Source organism: Anabrus simplex, chromosome 7, assembly GCF_040414725.1.
Source record: "Anabrus simplex isolate iqAnaSimp1 chromosome 7, ASM4041472v1, whole genome shotgun sequence".
Classification (NCBI taxonomy): domain Eukaryota; kingdom Metazoa; phylum Arthropoda; class Insecta; order Orthoptera; family Tettigoniidae; genus Anabrus; species Anabrus simplex.
The window spans coordinates 80,317,244-80,334,919 of NC_090271.1; the positions used below are offsets into that span (position 1 = coordinate 80,317,244).

Below are 17,676 nucleotides of genomic sequence, written 5' to 3' on the forward strand. Positions count from 1 at the left end.
TGCAAGAGGAAGAGACAAGAAACACATGGCTGATATAAACTTGCCTCATTATAGATTCCACCAAGTTGCAGATGAAGCCAAAGAAACTCCCTGACTGTAATCTTACAATTATGTCATACACATAGAAAATAAAAATTATGCTTCTTGCTTAAGTAGAAAATGAGAGATATCAACATAATAAATAAGAATAAAAACATATAAATATATAAAAAGATAATTATTATACAAGAATCAAATAAAGCTAGAAAAACATAACAGAATAAAAGACTACAAGAAAATTCTTTGTTACAAAATACAGTGCCAAATTATTTACAAACTATTGGTGAAAATTACATAAATGCACTCTGTCTTTTTGTAAAGCTGTATGTAAGATAAAGAGATTACAATATCAATAAGACTCATTTAAGATCCTGAGTAAATTTCTTGACCAAGGATTTTTAGATGGTTTCATGAAATATAGAAATGAGTTTGCTCATATTAGATTTTTATCATATACTTGTAATTCTACAAAATTGGAATGATGAACTTTGCCATACAATTGAACAGTTATTCATATTTTTAAGCCTAATGGTGCAAAAACCTGAATGCTACCTTTTACATATACTTCTATATAATTATGTTAATAACATGTACAGAATACTTACTAACCTCTTCTGTACAACAATGTTCCATCATTCCAACGACACTTTTCCCTAACAATTCCATGGTCATATCTAAGTTTGAAGAAAATGTAAAAATATTCTATACAATGTCTCAGTGTCTATTAACATGAAAATTTTATAATATATGTCATTTTATCTTTACAATAAAGTATGATAAGGTAGGTGGGCCTAATACATTCTTCTAAATAGCACCTTACAATACTGTTAATATTTGGTCCATTCTCACATTAGTTTTAATTTAGAAATTAGCTCATAACCCAGCACTCACAGCCAATGCTCGAAAAAATATAAAATAATAATCACTATATAAATGGCTCCAAAAATGGCATCAAAAATAGTCAAATCAAACTTGGGGAAACAAAATGACTAAACAAGTAATAATTATTCATCTCCTCATTTCTATAATTGGAAATAATCTACATAATCCTGGAGAGATAATCTGACAACATACTGAATTTTAAATGTTCACACTGCAATATATTTGCTCAAGCACTTCTAGCACAAGTTTCTTCAATACATCTTGTGACCTGTGAAACTAGACATTTACTAGATATCATGTCAACACATTATCAGATATCTCACCAGATGTGCAAAATGCAGTAACTCAGTCTGCATATGTGCAAATCTATTTCCTTGGTTCACAATTTTTAAAATGTTAGAAAAACACATTATATGCCATTTCTTTTTACCATTATTGGCATTTAATATCAACATTAATAAAGTCATAAAATAAAAATTAGACTAAGAAAATGTCACCAAATGCATTATTATGCTCATGAATCAAATACATAAGCTTCCCAAACATTAACATCTTCAAGACAATACAATTCTTTCAAGGTGAACAAAATACTACATAACAAGTCTTCGAGCTCCACACTGACAACAAAACTTGGCTACTGATACTGGATACTTGGAACCACATTCATGACAAAATCTTGGTAATTTTGACTCCACTGGGCTAGTCTGCATTATAGGAGGAGGTGTAGGGGTAAGAGATGGTGTCTTATCTTCAGTTTTCAACACCTAACAAGAAAGAAGAATTTTTAAAGCAGATATATAAAAGGAAGAAAAGACAACAAGCAAATTACACAGACAAATCATTCTGATACAGTACTTGGAAAGAGAACAAGCAAGTGTACAAACATTCAAGGAAAAACAAGAAACTAGGAAGGTAAATAGGAACACAAAATATGAACATAATAAACTGGCCAGTGTGGGTATATGGACAAATACAAAGACAAACATGAAATATCAATAGAAAAATTCTCTGTTTTTGTAGATGGGCTCTCATGTCTTCAAGATCTATTTCTTCTGTCTCAATGAGATTATATCTGCTTTCCAGTTTCGTCTGCACTCTTTGAATGTTCTTCAAAAAGGGTTTCTTCAAGTAGGGTATGATATAAGTATAGGAGACAGGATGATGATGATATAGCAATGGAAATTAAATGAACATCCTAGTACAGGGGTGCTCAAACTTTTGAAGCCTGAGGGCCAATATTTTCATAAAAGTTCTCATAGAAGAAATTTGAAATTTCTTTGAAATCATTTCGGAAAAGGCTAGGAAAGCAACAGATAGGGAATCTGCCACCTGGGCAACTGCCCTAAATGCAGATCAGTATTGATTGATTGAAGACTCCAGCATCTTGCTGGCCAATTTCCTATACACATCTTACTAATGAATGATTTATTAATGACGTCTATAATGATTTATTATTAGTAATCAATGAAATTTACATACTGTAAATGTCTAACTAATAAGTGACTTGACAGTGATACAACAAATGTAATTTACTTAAACTTAAAAATTTCACGGATTAACGAGAAACTTGGAACTGCTTAAGTTTTGTTTACTTCTCAATGGCAGGTGCAATGTTTGATATTGCAATTTGCAATACTAACCAACCACTCCTTCACCGATTTGTCATATTTGAATGGTTTCAAAGTTTTGCTCAGTATCTTGGAGACTACATAACATGCTTCCATAGCTGCTTCTCAATTGTCATTAATTTTCTTTAAAATGTTCAGTTCAGAGGTTAGGGATTGTTTTAAATAATGGAGTTTTGTATTTTCTCATTTGTCCACTCCATTCATCACCTTTCTTTGCATGTTTTGTGTTGTACTGTCTTTTAATATTGAACTATTTTAAAGTACTGATGATTTCCTTGCAAATTAAACATATTCCTTTACCTTGTAATTCACAGGGAAAGTATAGCTCTGTCCACTTCTCCTGATAGCACCTGTGTTCATCAGTAACCTTGCACTTTTTGACTGAAGCCATGACTCCCAAACTGCCACTTTTCATAAAAATCATGTTCCTTATTGTAGTACAAATACAGACAAGAAAATGGACCAAAAGTGTGTAAACTCATGCTAAGAGTAAAAATGCAACTCTCTACTATCTCAACAAAATGGGTAGCACGTTTGAGAGCGTTCTATTGGCTGCAGGCATTGCATTGGCGGAAAAACATGGAAAAATGCAGGGGCATGGTTGATTCAGAGCAGGCAAGTTGATGGCACTAGGAAATAGTAGTTTCTAAGGTTGTCACAGTTGCACTGCCCAGTTAGCACACTGAAAATGGAAACAGATTTGTCTATTCAAATCTTCTTCTTCTTCTTCTTCTTCTTCCTGATATGTTTCTGCTTATGGAGGTCATTTACAGAGCCTCTTCCAATTTCTCTTTTTTCCCACACTCTATCATTCATCACTGTCTGCCACTGTAGTCCTCTCTGATTTACGTCATCCTCCACGTGATCCCTCCATCTTATTCGTGGTCTGTCTATTCAAATACTATTTAATTTTAAGTTTGACAACACCAGGCCACAGCAACTATATTGGCAGTGTGGGTCATAGGTCACAGATAATGGTCTAGCCTTCAAAGTGCACACTTTATTTTATTATTACAAGATATTAGAATCATTCCGTATTGACGGTTTTCACTTTACAATGGTGAAAAATGAAAGTATCCTCCTATTCAATACATCATCATATATTCCGTCATTAGACGGAGTAAACAAGTTCAGACATGTTTCGGCTCGTTTGAGCCATCTTCAGTGAAAAAATTAGGGGGGTTGGAATAATTTACATAATATGAGTTGAAAAAATGCTAAAAAACATAATGAAAGCGCAAATGAAAAAACAAACAAAAGAGGGCCTAGACGGAAACAAAATAGCACAAATATACAATATTTACATCAATATGCAGAGCAAAAAATAACTTATTGCAACAAAATTCAGTGAAACAGGAGTTAATTTGAAATAATAATTGATACTAAAAAACTGCGTTAACCTAAGAAACAAGGGAATGAGAAAACAAATGATGTAGATGGAAATGAATAATAGTAGCACATGGTGAGGTTGTGGACCTCATAGTTTACAAATTATTAGTTTATAAAAAAACGACAAAACAGTTTGAAATCGCTGTCAAAATCCTAGTGGAAACCCATCACATCAAAATGGTCAGGAGGAGAGCGGGAGCAAACATTTTGAGAGAAACCAAGCCTGAATTAACCTGCAGACGAAAAGCCTGTGATAAGGAGAAAAAACACCTTAAATTTAAGGCTTCAGAAATAGCAGCATTCTTAATATCTTCTCAATCTAGCGGTCCCTTTCTTCATTATTGTCTCATAATGTTGGCTGGTGTTTTGCCTTATTATAGAGGGGTCGGAAGGGCCGCATATAAAAAATATGAGAAGCTGTGTTAAGTAGAAGACAGATGCATAGTAAATTGTAGTAATCTAGTGGAAACCGTCAATGAAGTTCTAATCTGTAATGGAAAAAATGAGGTTGTATGAGAAACATGGGTTGATAAGTAAAAAGTGTGGAATGGTTGTGAAGAAAGCTTAAACTTACGGTGTGCAGTAGGTGGTTGTCCTCTCTAGTGGCCTGGCTTTCTCAAAGTAACGGTCTCGTTTGCGTGATCGAGTCTATTGTTGGTTCGGCTGTGTCTGCTAGGATGGAAGGAGCGGAGGGGGAAGGGGAGGTACAGGGCTGGTTTGAGGAAGGGAGGGGTGTTGAGTTGGAGAGATGGAGGTGGGTTTGTTTGGCAAATATAAAGAATGAATGTTTCAAGAGGATGTTAGTTTACTCGCTGACTTCTAAAGCTCGAATGGTGTGGCCTTCTTAAAGTGACGGTCTCGGTCGCATGATCGAGTCTATTGTTGGTTGGCTGTGTTTGTTAGGTTGGAAGGAGCGGAGGGGGAAGGGAGGTGCAGGGCTGGTTTGAGGAAGGGAGGGGATGTTGAGTTGGAGAGATGGAGATGGGTTTGTTTGGCAAATATAAGGAATGAATGTTTCAAGAGGATGTTAGTTTACTCGCTGACTTCTAAAACTCGAATGGTGTGGCCTTCTTAAAGTGACGGTCTCGGTCGCGTGATCGAGTCTATTGTTGGTTGGCTGTGTTTGCTAGGTTGGAAGGAGCGGAGGGGGAGGGGTGGTGTGAGGAGGGGGGGGGGGGGTGGTGGTGAGTCGGGGAGATGGAGGTGGGGTTTGTTTGTGTTATGGAAATTCTGACAAATGTATGGAATGAATGTTTCAAGTAGAATGTTCTTTTTCTCGCTGACTTCATTTAAATTGTGAGTGGGGTTCATAAACTGATCTAAATCGATGTGGATGCTCTCGAGAATGTTGAGCAAGGTGCCTTTTTGCTCATAATGCAAGATCTTCAGGTCTTTGTCTATTGAAGTGTATTCGTGGCTGGATGTTTTATGGTGTTCGCTCATAGCTGAAAAACGATTATATTTGAGAGCGTTGCGATGTTCGGCGTATCTTATGACAAAATTGCGGCCTGTTTGACCTATGTAGCTGGAATTACAGGATTGGCACTTTAATTTGTAAACTCCGGAGTTCAAATATTTGTTGTTGATGTTGCTATTGTTATTGTTGACAGTGTGTGGATTGAAAATGAGTTTGGAGTTGGTGTGGGAGGTTCTGTAAGCTATTTTGATGCTGTGTTTCTTGAAAATATTAGAAATTTGGTAAATGCTACTATTATTGAAAGTGAATGTGGAAAATTTTTCTTTTGGAGCAGAATCTTTTACTAGGGTAGTCTTGGGTCTGCTTTTGTATCTATTGATGATTCTGCTGATGAAGGTTCTATTGTAACCATTGTGTTCTGCAATGTTGTAGATGGTATTAATTTCTTTTTTGAAATTCTTGCGAGATAAAGGGATAGTTAATGCTCTGAGGACCATGCTATTGTAAGCTGCTTTTTTATGTATGTCTGGGTGCACAGAGGTCTGATGGATGGTATTGATGGTGTGGGTGGGTTTCCTGTATATATTGAAGGATAAAGTGTTGTTGCTGTTGCGCATAATGGTTAAGTCCAGGTAATTAAGGGCTTTATTGTTTTCTGACTCTATGGTGAATTTTATATGTGGGTCAATAGAGTTGAGAAATCCAAGTACTGTGTTGCTGTTGGTAACGTGGGAGTCTAAAATAACAAAGGTGTCATCTACAAAGCGTGTCCAGTGTTGAATGCCATTGATCTTGCCAATGGTGTGGCCTTCATCAGCAGATAGATAGATCAATAGATACAAAAGCAGACCCAAGACTACCCTAGTAAAAGATTCTGCTCCAAAAGAAAAATTTTCCACATTCACTTTCAATAATAGTAGCATTTACCAAATTTCTAATATTTTCAAGAAACACAGCATCAAAATAGCTTACAGAACCTCCCACACCAACTCCAAACTCATTTTCAATCCACACACTGTCAACAATAACAATAGCAACATCAACAACAAATATTTGAACTCCGGAGTTTACAAATTAAAGTGCCAATCCTGTAATTCCAGCTACATAGGTCAAACAGGCCGCAATTTTGTCATAAGATACGCCGAACATCGCAACGCTCTCAAATATAATCGTTTTTCAGCTATGAGCGAACACCATAAAACATCCAGCCACGAATACACTTCAATAGACAAAGACCTGAAGATCTTGCATTATGAGCAAAAAGGCACCTTGCTCAACATTCTCGAGAGCATCCACATCGATTTAGATCAGTTTATGAACCCCACTCACAATTTAAATGAAGTCAGCGAGAAAAAGAACATTCTACTTGAAACATTCATTCCATACATTTGTCAGAATTTCCATAACACAAACAAACCCCACCTCCATCTCCCCGACTCACCACCACCCCCCCCCCCCTCCTCACACCACCCCTCCCCCTCCGCTCCTTCCAACCTAGCAAACACAGCCAACCAACAATAGACTCGATCACGCGACCGAGACCGTCACTTTAAGAAGGCCACACCATTCGAGTTTTAGAAGTCAGCGAGTAAACTAACATCCTCTTGAAACATTCATTCCTTATATTTGCCAAACAAACCCATCTCCATCTCTCCAACTCAACATCCCCTCCCTTCCTCAAACCAGCCCTGCACCTCCCTTCCCCCTCCGCTCCTTCCAACCTAACAAACACAGCCAACCAACAATAGACTCGATCATGCGACCGAGACCGTCACTTTAAGAAGGCCACACCATTCGAGCTTTAGAAGTCAGCGAGTAAACTAACATCCTCTTGAAACATTCATTCTTTATATTTGCCAAACAAACCCACCTCCATCTCTCCAACTCAACACCCCTCCCTTCCTCAAACCAGCCCTGTACCTCCCCTTCCCCCTCCGCTCCTTCCATCCTAGCAGACACAGCCGAACCAACAATAGACTCGATCACGCAAACGAGACCGTTACTTTGAGAAAGCCAGGCCACTAGAGAGGACAACCACCTACTGCACACCGTAAGTTTAAGCTTTCTTCACAACCATTCCACACTTTTTACTTATCAACCCATGTTTCTCATACAACCTCATTTTTTCCATTACAGATTAGAACTTCATTGACGGTTTCCACTAGATTACTACAATTTACTATGCATCTGTCTTCTACTTAACACAGCTTCTCATATTTTTTATATGCGGCCCTTCCGACCCCTCTATAATAAGGCAAAACACCAGCCAACATTATGAGACAATAATGAAGAAAGGGACCGCTAGATTGAGAAGATATTAAGAATGCTGCTATTTCTGAAGCCTTAAATTTAAGGTGTTTTTTCTCCTTATCACAGGCTTTTCGTCTGCAGGTTAATTCAGGCTTGGTTTCTCTCAAAATGTTTGCTCCCGCTCTCCTCCTGACCATTTTGATGTGATGGGTTTCCACTAGGATTTTGACAGCGATTTCAAACTGTTTTGTCGTTTTTTTATAAACTAATAATTTGTAAACTATGAGGTCCACAACCTCACCATGTGCTACTATTATTCATTTCCATCTACATCATTTGTTTTCTCATTCCCTTGTTTCTTAGGTTAACGCAGTTTTTTAGTATCAATTATTATTTCAAATTAACTCCTGTTTCACTGAATTTTGTTGCAATAAGTTATTTTTTGCTCTGCATATTGATGTAAATATTGTATATTTGTGCTATTTTGTTTCCGTCTAGGCCCTCTTTTGTTTGTTTTTTCATTTGCGCTTTCATTATGTTTTTTTAGCATTTTTTCAACTCATATTATGTAAATTATTCCAACCCCCCTAATTTTTTCACTGAAGATGGCTCAAACGAGCCGAAACATGTCTGAACTTGTTTACTCCGTCTAATGACGGAATATATGATGTATTGAATAGGAGGATACTTTCATTTTTCACCATTGTAAAGTGCACACTTTGTCTAAATTAGCGCAACTGTGTTCTGCGCATTTGAAGTTCACTTTCATTTTAGAGCTGTATGTTGTGACATTGACATTTTACTAGCTGGATGACTTGTGCATGTGCGAGAGTAATTCTGACAATTGCAAAAATTAAGATCTCTCCTTTAACCCATATGCACCTGGCTGCCATGTACACTGACACTGCTAGGGATCTGCCATCTTTCAAGTTTGCAACCTCAGTGGTGCATGCTTTCAGTTAAAACAGTCCTGTGTGATCTACTGCAAATATTATCACGGGACCTATTTTATATTATTCAGGAATGCCACACAATTTATTGCAATAGACTGCAATTTATTTTACGTCGCACCGACACATATAGGTCTTATGGCGACGATGGGAGAGGATAGGCCTAGGAGTGGGAAGGAAGCAGTCGTGGCCTTAATTATGGTACAGCCCCAGCATTTGCTTGGTGTGAAAATGGGAAACCACAGAAAAACATATTCAGGGAACCACAGAAAAACATATTCAGGGCTGCCGACAGTTGGGTTTGAACCCACTATCTCCCAGATGCAAGTTCACAGCTGCACGCCCCTAACCGCATGGCCTACTCACCTGGTCGAAATAGACTAATTGAACAATAAGTAGAATTAAAACATGCAGAAAGTCATTTAAAATCTTAAATTTTCCACAATGTAAGTATTTACTCAGTTCGAGGAACCTAGCATGAGGCATGCCAGTTCTAAAATACGACCTGTCAACACGTCTTTGCACCAGTACCTGTTAATTGCAGGCTTCTGTACTAATCCCATTAGAGTGCGATGAGCAATAAATACACATATATCATGCAAGTTCGTCGGTAAAAAAATCTAGATCAGTAGTGGCATACCTATTGGTTTCATCTGCAATGTACAGTACTATATTGTTATTGTTATCTAACTACTGCCTGAAAATTAATTCCCTACTTATATTTTCACAAATTCCACTCATAGGACACCCTCTACTTGTTCCTAGAAAGGTATTAAATACTGGAATATTCTGTTCATGCATCCACTTCCACTCAAAATGCTGTTCACCCACTTCGCTAACATCACCTTCACTATCACTTTCACTATTGGATAAATCGTGTGATAATAGACGCAGAGGGTCACAAGGAACTTCTCCCTCACTATCACTGACTGAAATCCGAACCTAAAACACCAGGAAAACTTTGAATTTTGTTATTACTGAGCTTTTCCCGCTCACATGTGTGGTTCTTTGAAGCCATCTTCACGATAACAAAACATCGATCGACCGAACAATAATTTCATCATTATTTAGTTTATTTTCTGGGTTGAACCATGTTGTTGTTTTCTGTACATTACATACAGTTTGCCAACATTTCAAATACATTGCAGTATTCTTTGTCAAAGTGGCTGAAATACCCCTACTCGACCCGAGGTAATTAGTCTCCCAGGCAGCAATCACAGAGAGCAAGAAAGCCAGAAAACAATCAATCCGGTATCTAGTTTAGAGTTTCAACTACAAATACTTTCACCTGCAGCTAATAGCATTCGGATGTATTGTTATACGACACACTGCCGTTTACAGATATTTAGTCCGGCTGACAGAGCGCATACCAGTCTGCTTATGGGTGCATATGGGTTAACTCATTCTGCTACAATGAAGGGTGAAACTTGTTATCATGTAATCAAATTAGAAATGCATTTCTGTGACTACAATTTATTTAGATTGTGATTTTATAGATTAATAATACATCTACAAGTAGCTGTGGTTTCTTTAGAGGTCTTCTGTGCCGCTAAAAAAGTCAGTCGTCTTGTTCACAGAATAAATGGTACTAAGAAATACAACAATGGTAAATTATTTATCTTAATGAATATGACTGCTAGGTAATAAAGGATTATCATTTCCATGGTCTGTGTATATTCTAACTACTTTTTGATGGTTTTTGGAGATGCCAAGGTGCCAGAATTTTGTCCCACAGGAGTTCTTTTACATGCCAGTAAATATGCCAACACAAGGCTGATATATTAACACCTTCAAATACCATCAGACTGAGTCAGGATGAAACCTGCCACGTTGGTGTCAGGAGGTCAACGCATCAACTATCTGAGCCACTCAGCCTGGCTTTTAATATATATATATATATGTGGGGCAGGAAAAAAAATCCAAACACCATGAAATAAGGAATGTAGAGAACGGAAATTTTGGCAATATATTTGTCAAGGTAACATATTTAATTGATTAAAGGTACAAGACTACAGGTTAATATCCGCGCAAGAAAAGCCATCGTAAATGTGCCATGCTGGTCCATTAATATCCGGTGTAATCGCTTTTACCGTTGAATGCAGGCATGAAAATGTGCATGCATTGTGTCGTACAGGTGCCGGATGTCATCTTGTGGAATGGAGTTCCATGCCTGTTGCACTTGGTTGGTCAATACAGGGACGGTTAATGCCGGTTGTGGATGACGCTGAAGTTGTCGTCCAATGATGTCCCATACGTGCTCGACTGGGGATAGACCGGGGGATTGAGCAGGCGAAGGTAACATGTCAATGCTCTGTACAACACGTTGGGTTACAACAGCAGCATTATCCTGTTGGAAAATACCCCCAGTAATGCTGTTTGTGAATGGCAGCACAACAGGTCAAATCGCCAAATGGACATACAAATCTGCAGTTAGGGTGTGTGGAATAACCACGAGAGTACTCCTGTTGTCAAAGGAAATTGCTCCCCAGTCCAGAACTCCCGGTGTAGGTTCAGTGCGTCGACGCCGCAGACTGGTGAAATGCAGGCGCTTACCTGGCCTCCTTCTAACAAACAAACAGCAATCACTAGCACCAATGTAGAACCGGCTTTCATCGGGAAACACAACGGTCCTCCACTCCATCCTCCAATGAGCTCTATCTTGATACCAATGAATTCGCAGATGGCGGTGGTTTAGGGTAAGTGGAATGCATGCCACGGGGCATCTGGCTTGGAGCTGTCCTTCAAGTAACCAATTTTGAACATTTCGTTGCGTCATTATGATGCCAACCGCTGCTCGAATTGCTGCTGCAGATGCAGCCCTCGGCGCCGTAGCCATACGCCGAATACGGTGGTCCTCCCTCTCGGTGGTGCTGCGGGAATGTCTGAGGCCGGTCTTCTTGAGAGCGTACCTTCTCGTGACTACTGCTGCCAGCACGCATGCACAGTGGATACATTCCTGCCAAGTCGTTCTGCAATAGCGCGGAAGGAAAATGTAGCCCTATTGTATGGCATCGTTCAACCACAGCGAGCTGTTGATACTGGTCTCTTCGTCGTGGTAAAGGTATTCTTGATCCACTCACAGTCACTCTGACCTATCTCACAGGTAACTAACGATCTCGCACAGTACAGTCCATGTTTAAAGCAAAACTTATGTGCAACGTCATGGGGCCACTACTAGTGTGGCACTAGTGGTGGTGGTGGTTGTGGCCACGCTGATGCGATCTGCAGGAAATTTGAATCAACATCATCTCTCAGTTGTATAAACACACCTACCAACATTCGTTAATCTAGCACAGCCCCTTCTTGGTGTTTGGATAATTTTTTCCGCCAGTGTATATTAGGACACTGATGTCTTGGTGGTTTTACTCCATAGAATTACATGTTCTTTCTTTCTTTTCTTTTTCTTTCCCTCTCACAATTCATTTCATAAAATATTAAAATATGTCCCGCATATGTTTACTGACTACTAGATTTTGATTACTAGTATTATTATTTATCGTATGGCTTTTCGTACTGAGAGTGTCCTAGGACATGTTTGGCACGTCTGGTGTAGGTCTTTCTATTTGACACACGTGGGCGACCTACGTATCTGAGTGTGGGATGATTATGATAATGAGGTAGGGAGAGGGTGAAACCCAGTACCGGCACACAGCCTACTTCTGTCGAATAACACTGAGGGGTCTGCTCAAAGCTTTAGTCATCATCCGACGTACAAATCACTACTAACAGCATCATCTGCCCTCATTCCATAGGAACACTGCGGAGAGGTTTGGAATTAAAACCAGGCTTTAGGCATGCAATCTAGTGATTAGAAATTGTATACCACCAAATCTCTCTCCTACCCTGCCGGCCAACATTCTGATGGTGAAATGTTTTCGACCAACGGGACTTGAACCGACTTACCACAGGGCCAGACCATTTAGACATGATGCCTCAACGATCATGGCCACCAGGCGGGCTACTAGATTTTGATTAAATTAGTTTACAAGAAACAGGGCTGTACTCAGGATAGTTAACAGTGTTTCTTGGTAATTATTTTTGTTTGTTTGTTTGCTTATTATTAATGTAAAGGTCTTTCATCACCTGCTACATGTCAGAAAAGATCACCTTTAGAGAAATGTAAGAATAAAAAGGGAAGAACAAGTATAACAAACAAAAAAGGTCAGTGTTTCTAACCTGGACTGTACACAAAGGGGGTAAAGATGACTCCGAGCTACTCGAGCTCAATAGACGGCCACGACCTCGTTCAGAATCCAGAAGTCCAGACATTTCTGCACCTTCAACAGCTTGGTGTACTGTAGAAGCATGTGGAGACCGACGATTCAGGCTGAAAGAAATACACATTATGCAAAGGTTTCTCTGAATGTTAATTCACAAGATCAAGCTGTAACTTATCTCATGCAAATCTTATTTAATTGTTTGTAGGAAATAACTTTTGCATTAATTTGCAGAGCTAGATATAAATTCTTCAAGATAGTGTTATCTTGCAATGAGAGTTAGATTTTATACATCACTGTTAATGTTGTTTAATATATAAGATCTTATACACAAGCTAATAGGTTCATTAATCACATATCTAAGAGGATTTATAGGTTAATGTTCTGAACTTAGTTCTTTGAGGTTTCATATCATGCTTTGGATTACTGAATGTCTTTGAAGGGATCCATTATGAGCTCTGACAAAGATGGTTCCACAGATGATGATGTGTGTGTGGCACATCACAACCTGAAAATCAGCCTGCATGCTCACACTATGGAAAATATTTCAAAAGAGTAAGTACACATATTACTAAGGCACATCCAGATGTGGTTCAGAAATATGTAACCTCAAATAACATGATAGATGCCAAACATCCGGCTGTAAAATGTATAATATTGTGTAAACAGAGGAAGATTCATGCGGTTAATGATAGAAGGTTTGGTGAAAGTATTAACCCGGAAAGACATTCAAAGAGAGATGCAGGAAAAATAGAGAAAAGTATAATTATGATCTCATTCAATATCAGTATTACAATCAGCGTGAAAGATGTGTGAATAACATTTTGAAGAGTGACAGTAGTCAGGTTAAATGCCAGATACCAATGGAAATTCTTGAAGAAGTATTTAAACAGAGAAGGAGTAGTGAAAACAGTTCAGTGCTTGAATATTCTGATTCTTCTTGGCCTATTTCTCAACAAGTAGATTTTATCTTAAAGGAACTGTGAGATAGTAAAATCTTGAATAAATATGGATTTGCAGCTTTTGCTAATGACATAGCGGTCATTTTTAAATCACTCAAAAATGCTCAGGAATTGGTGAGGATGGTCAGATAACTGTCAAACCTGTTCTTGGAGGACAATGATAAATTAATTCGAAGCTCTGTCAAAGAAATGTTATTTTAGCCTGTTGATATATGCTGTATTATAACAAGAATGTAGGAGTCCTTGGATTATTACGAGCTACACAGGAAACTTTTTTGCAACATTGTAACATATGTTTCTCCTTAATTAAAGCAAATAATCCACATATCAATCTCATATGGCCTCTTCAGGAAGAACTCCCAGCTTCATCTCAATATTCCTCAACCTGAAGTTTTGTCAAAAATATCAGTTAAGAAACTTCATACAGATCTAAGAATGTGAAAATCTGAAACTTCAAAGACAATACCTGAATGAGGTAGATCATAATAAAGATGGAATTCAAGAGGACAAATAGAAGCAAATATTCATTTATAAGAAGAGTAAGGGATTGGAATAATTTATCAAGGGAAATGTTCAATAAATTTCCAAGTTCATTGAATTACAAGATATTAGAATCATTTCGTATTGACGGTTTTCACTTTACAAAGGAAAATTTAATGTGTCTTCCGATTCAATACATAACATATGATGGAGTAATAAAAGTCAAACATGTTTCGACTCGTTTGAGCCATCTTCAGTGAAAAAAGGGGGTTAAAGTTATTTAGCTAATGGAAGCTAAAAATGTACAACTGAAAATGTTAAAGAGTTAAAGCCTCATTATAAAAATGAGAGCTGGGATATGTTTCGCCCTTTCCTGTGGGGCATCATCAGCCGTATCATTACTTCAAAACATATCAGGTACCTGGTTAAAATTGATCTAAAATCTACTACAAAATTGAATACATTAAAAATCTTCCAAACCATATCAGGTACCTTGTATAAAATTGATCTAAAATACATTAAAAATATCTTTGAACTTTCATTTCATATTCAACACTGGCTCTAGGTCATCAATATTGTTAATTCTCTCTTGTACCTAAGTCAAGCTACTCATATACTGACAGCTTTTTAAAGTGAAGTTTTTAATATATTCAATTTTATGGTAGAGGATGGAAATGTGTACATATTGAATAGTTTTCTTATTTATTTCCATTATGTTTTTTTTTCATTTGTTCCTTCATTATGTTTTTAACACATTTTTAGCTTTACAAGTAATGAAAATCATTGCGAATCTGTATTGAAAGTATCTTAGTACAGGTGTATATGGGCACATGTGGGAGTGGTTACGAATGAGTGTGTATACAGGGGTATGAGTGAGAGTATAAATGGCTGGGTATTCATACTCTAATAAAAAATAAGGATAAATCAAGATAATTATTATTCTAAGGGTACAGTGTTTGGAGTGTAAATATGTACATTTAAAATTGTCTACATAAGTTTATATGTAAATATTCAGTAGAATCTATGTACACATATGGAGATGGAGGCATTCCATCTACCACCCCTAAATTGTACATGTACAATTTAAGGAAAATAAATAATAATAAATAATAATAATAATGTAAGAATTTTATTACTCTTCCACCTATTCAATACAACTCGAAATGTTAGAGTTAAATCCTCATTAAAATGAGAGTTGGGACATGTTTTGCCCTTTCCTATGGGGCATCATCAGCTGTATCATTACCTCAAAACATATCGGGTATCTGGTTAATATTGATCTAAGATCTACGCGTTTGAGACATCTTCAGTGAAAAGTTAACATTTTTACATAACTGAAGCTAAAAAGTGTGTTAAAACCTATGAGGAAAAGAATGAAAACAAATGAGATAAGACGAAAACGAAAAATAAGTGTTTATAGTGAGGTTGTGGACCTCTTAGTCTAAAAATTATGCAGTATGATATAATTAAAAACAGGACAAAATCACTGTGTTAAAAATTCAGAATTGACAGACTGTCTCTGGAGAGTCACCATCACCATGAATAGTTAAGAAGGGAGCGAAAAACTTTAGAATCTAAGTTTGAGAGGAGACACGTGCCAGGTGAAATGTATATGACGTGATAGAAAACTGCCAATGAATTTCAAATTTTAGAATAGTAGCACTCTCGAAAGGCCTGATCTTCTCAATTTTAGCAGTCCTGTTCTCGATGGTTGTTTCCAATGTTGGCCAGGCGTGTTTGCCTTATTTTAAATAGTCAGGAGGGCAGCGAAAAAATTGAGACGCTCCGTTAGAGAAGATAACAGATGCATGGTAAACTGTATGTGACCATAGTGGAAACTGTCGATGAAGTTCCAATCTGTAATGGAAAAAATGAGGTATGAGAAACTTGGGCTGGTAAGTAAAAAATGAAAAATACTGTAAGTGTGAAGAAACTTTTAAACTTACTTATTAAGTGGTTGTCCTCTCGAAACAGCCTGACCTTCCCCAAGTTAACGGTCCCGTTCTTACTATCGTGTCTATTGTTGGTTCAGCTGTGTTTGCGAGGATGGGAGAAGTGAAGGGGAAAGGGGGTGCAGGGCTGGTGGGGAGTGGGGGGTAGTGGTGGTGATTTGGAGAGATGGAGGCGGAGTTTGTTTTTATTATAGAAGTTCTGACAAATATATGGAATGAATGTTTCAAGCAGAAGTTTTTTGTTTGTTTGTTTGTTTGTTGTTGATTTCATTTAAGTTATGACAGGGGTTCATAAACTGATCTAAATCGAAGTGGATGCTCTCGAGAACGTTGAGCAAGGTGCCTTTTTGCTCATAATGCAAGATCTTAAGATCTTTATCCATTGATGTGTATTCGTGACTGGATTTTTTATGACGTTCACTCATAGCTGAAAAACATTATATATGAGAGCGTTGCAATGTTCGGCATATCTTACGACAAAATTGAGGCCTGCTTAATCAACATAGCAGGAATCACAGGATTGACATTCTAATTTGTAAACTCCGGAGTTCAAAATTTATTATTAATGTTATTATTGTTATTGTTGACAGTGTGTGGATTGAAAATGAGTTTGGAGTTCGTGTGGGAGGTTCTAAACGCTATTTTAATGTTGTGTTTTTTAAAGATAGTAGAAAGTTGCTAAATGCTATTATTACTGAAAGTGAAAGTGGAAAACTTCTCTTTAGGAGTGGAATCTTTTTCTAGGGTAGTCTTGGGTCTGCTCTTATATCTATTGATGATTCTGCTGATGAAGGTTCTACTGAAACCATTGTGTTCAGCAATCCTGTAAATAGTATTAATTTCTTTTTTATAATTTTTGCGAGATAAAGGAACAGTTAATGCTCTGAGTACCATGCTATTGTAAGCTGCTTTCTTATGTATGTCTGGGTGCATAAAAGTTTGTTGGATGGTATTTGATGGTGTGGGTGGGTTTCCTGTATATATGAGAGGATAAAGTGTTGTTGAAGTTGTGCATAATGGCTAAGTCCAGGTAATTAAGGGCATTATTGTTTTCTGACTCTATGGTGAATTTTATATGGAGATCAATGGAGTTGAGTTGAGAAATTCAAGTACTGTATTGCTGTCAGTAACAAGGGAATCTAAAATAACAAACTTGTCATCTACATAGCGTGTCCAGTGTTCAATGCCGTTAATCTTACCAATGATGTGAGAATGTTCTAAATGATCGATGTAAATATCTGTAAGGATCCCTGAAGCTGTGACCCCATGTGAAGACCTATCTGTTGGTAAATGACATTATTGCAAGTGAAAAAACTGTTATTCAATTTTCGAATTTGAATAAATTCATCTATTTCGCCTATACTTAAATTGCTGAATTTGGAAAGAATGTTCTTAATCAAATGTATGGTGTTGTTAACAAGCACATTAGCATACATGTTAGTAATATCAAATGAATGGAGAGTGCAGTGTTTGGATAAATTAATGTGTTTAATGTTATTGCAAAATTCTA

The 17,676-nt window shown here is 37.4% G+C and overlaps 1 protein-coding gene across 1 annotated transcript in view; it reads right to left on the minus strand.

Annotated features, from left to right (window-relative positions):
• Positions 1–249: 249 nt before the first annotated feature.
• LOC136877706 (uncharacterized) overlaps positions 250–17,676 on the minus strand; it is a 156,142-nt gene continuing 138,715 nt past the window's right edge. The window contains exons 7-8 of the mRNA XM_068228709.1: positions 12,732–12,882; positions 250–1,685 (exon numbers count right to left, since the gene is read on the minus strand). Of these exons, the coding sequence (XP_068084810.1) occupies positions 1,512–1,685; positions 12,732–12,882 (325 nt within the window). The 3' untranslated portion in view covers positions 250–1,511. The remainder of the gene's footprint in view (positions 1,686–12,731; positions 12,883–17,676) is intronic.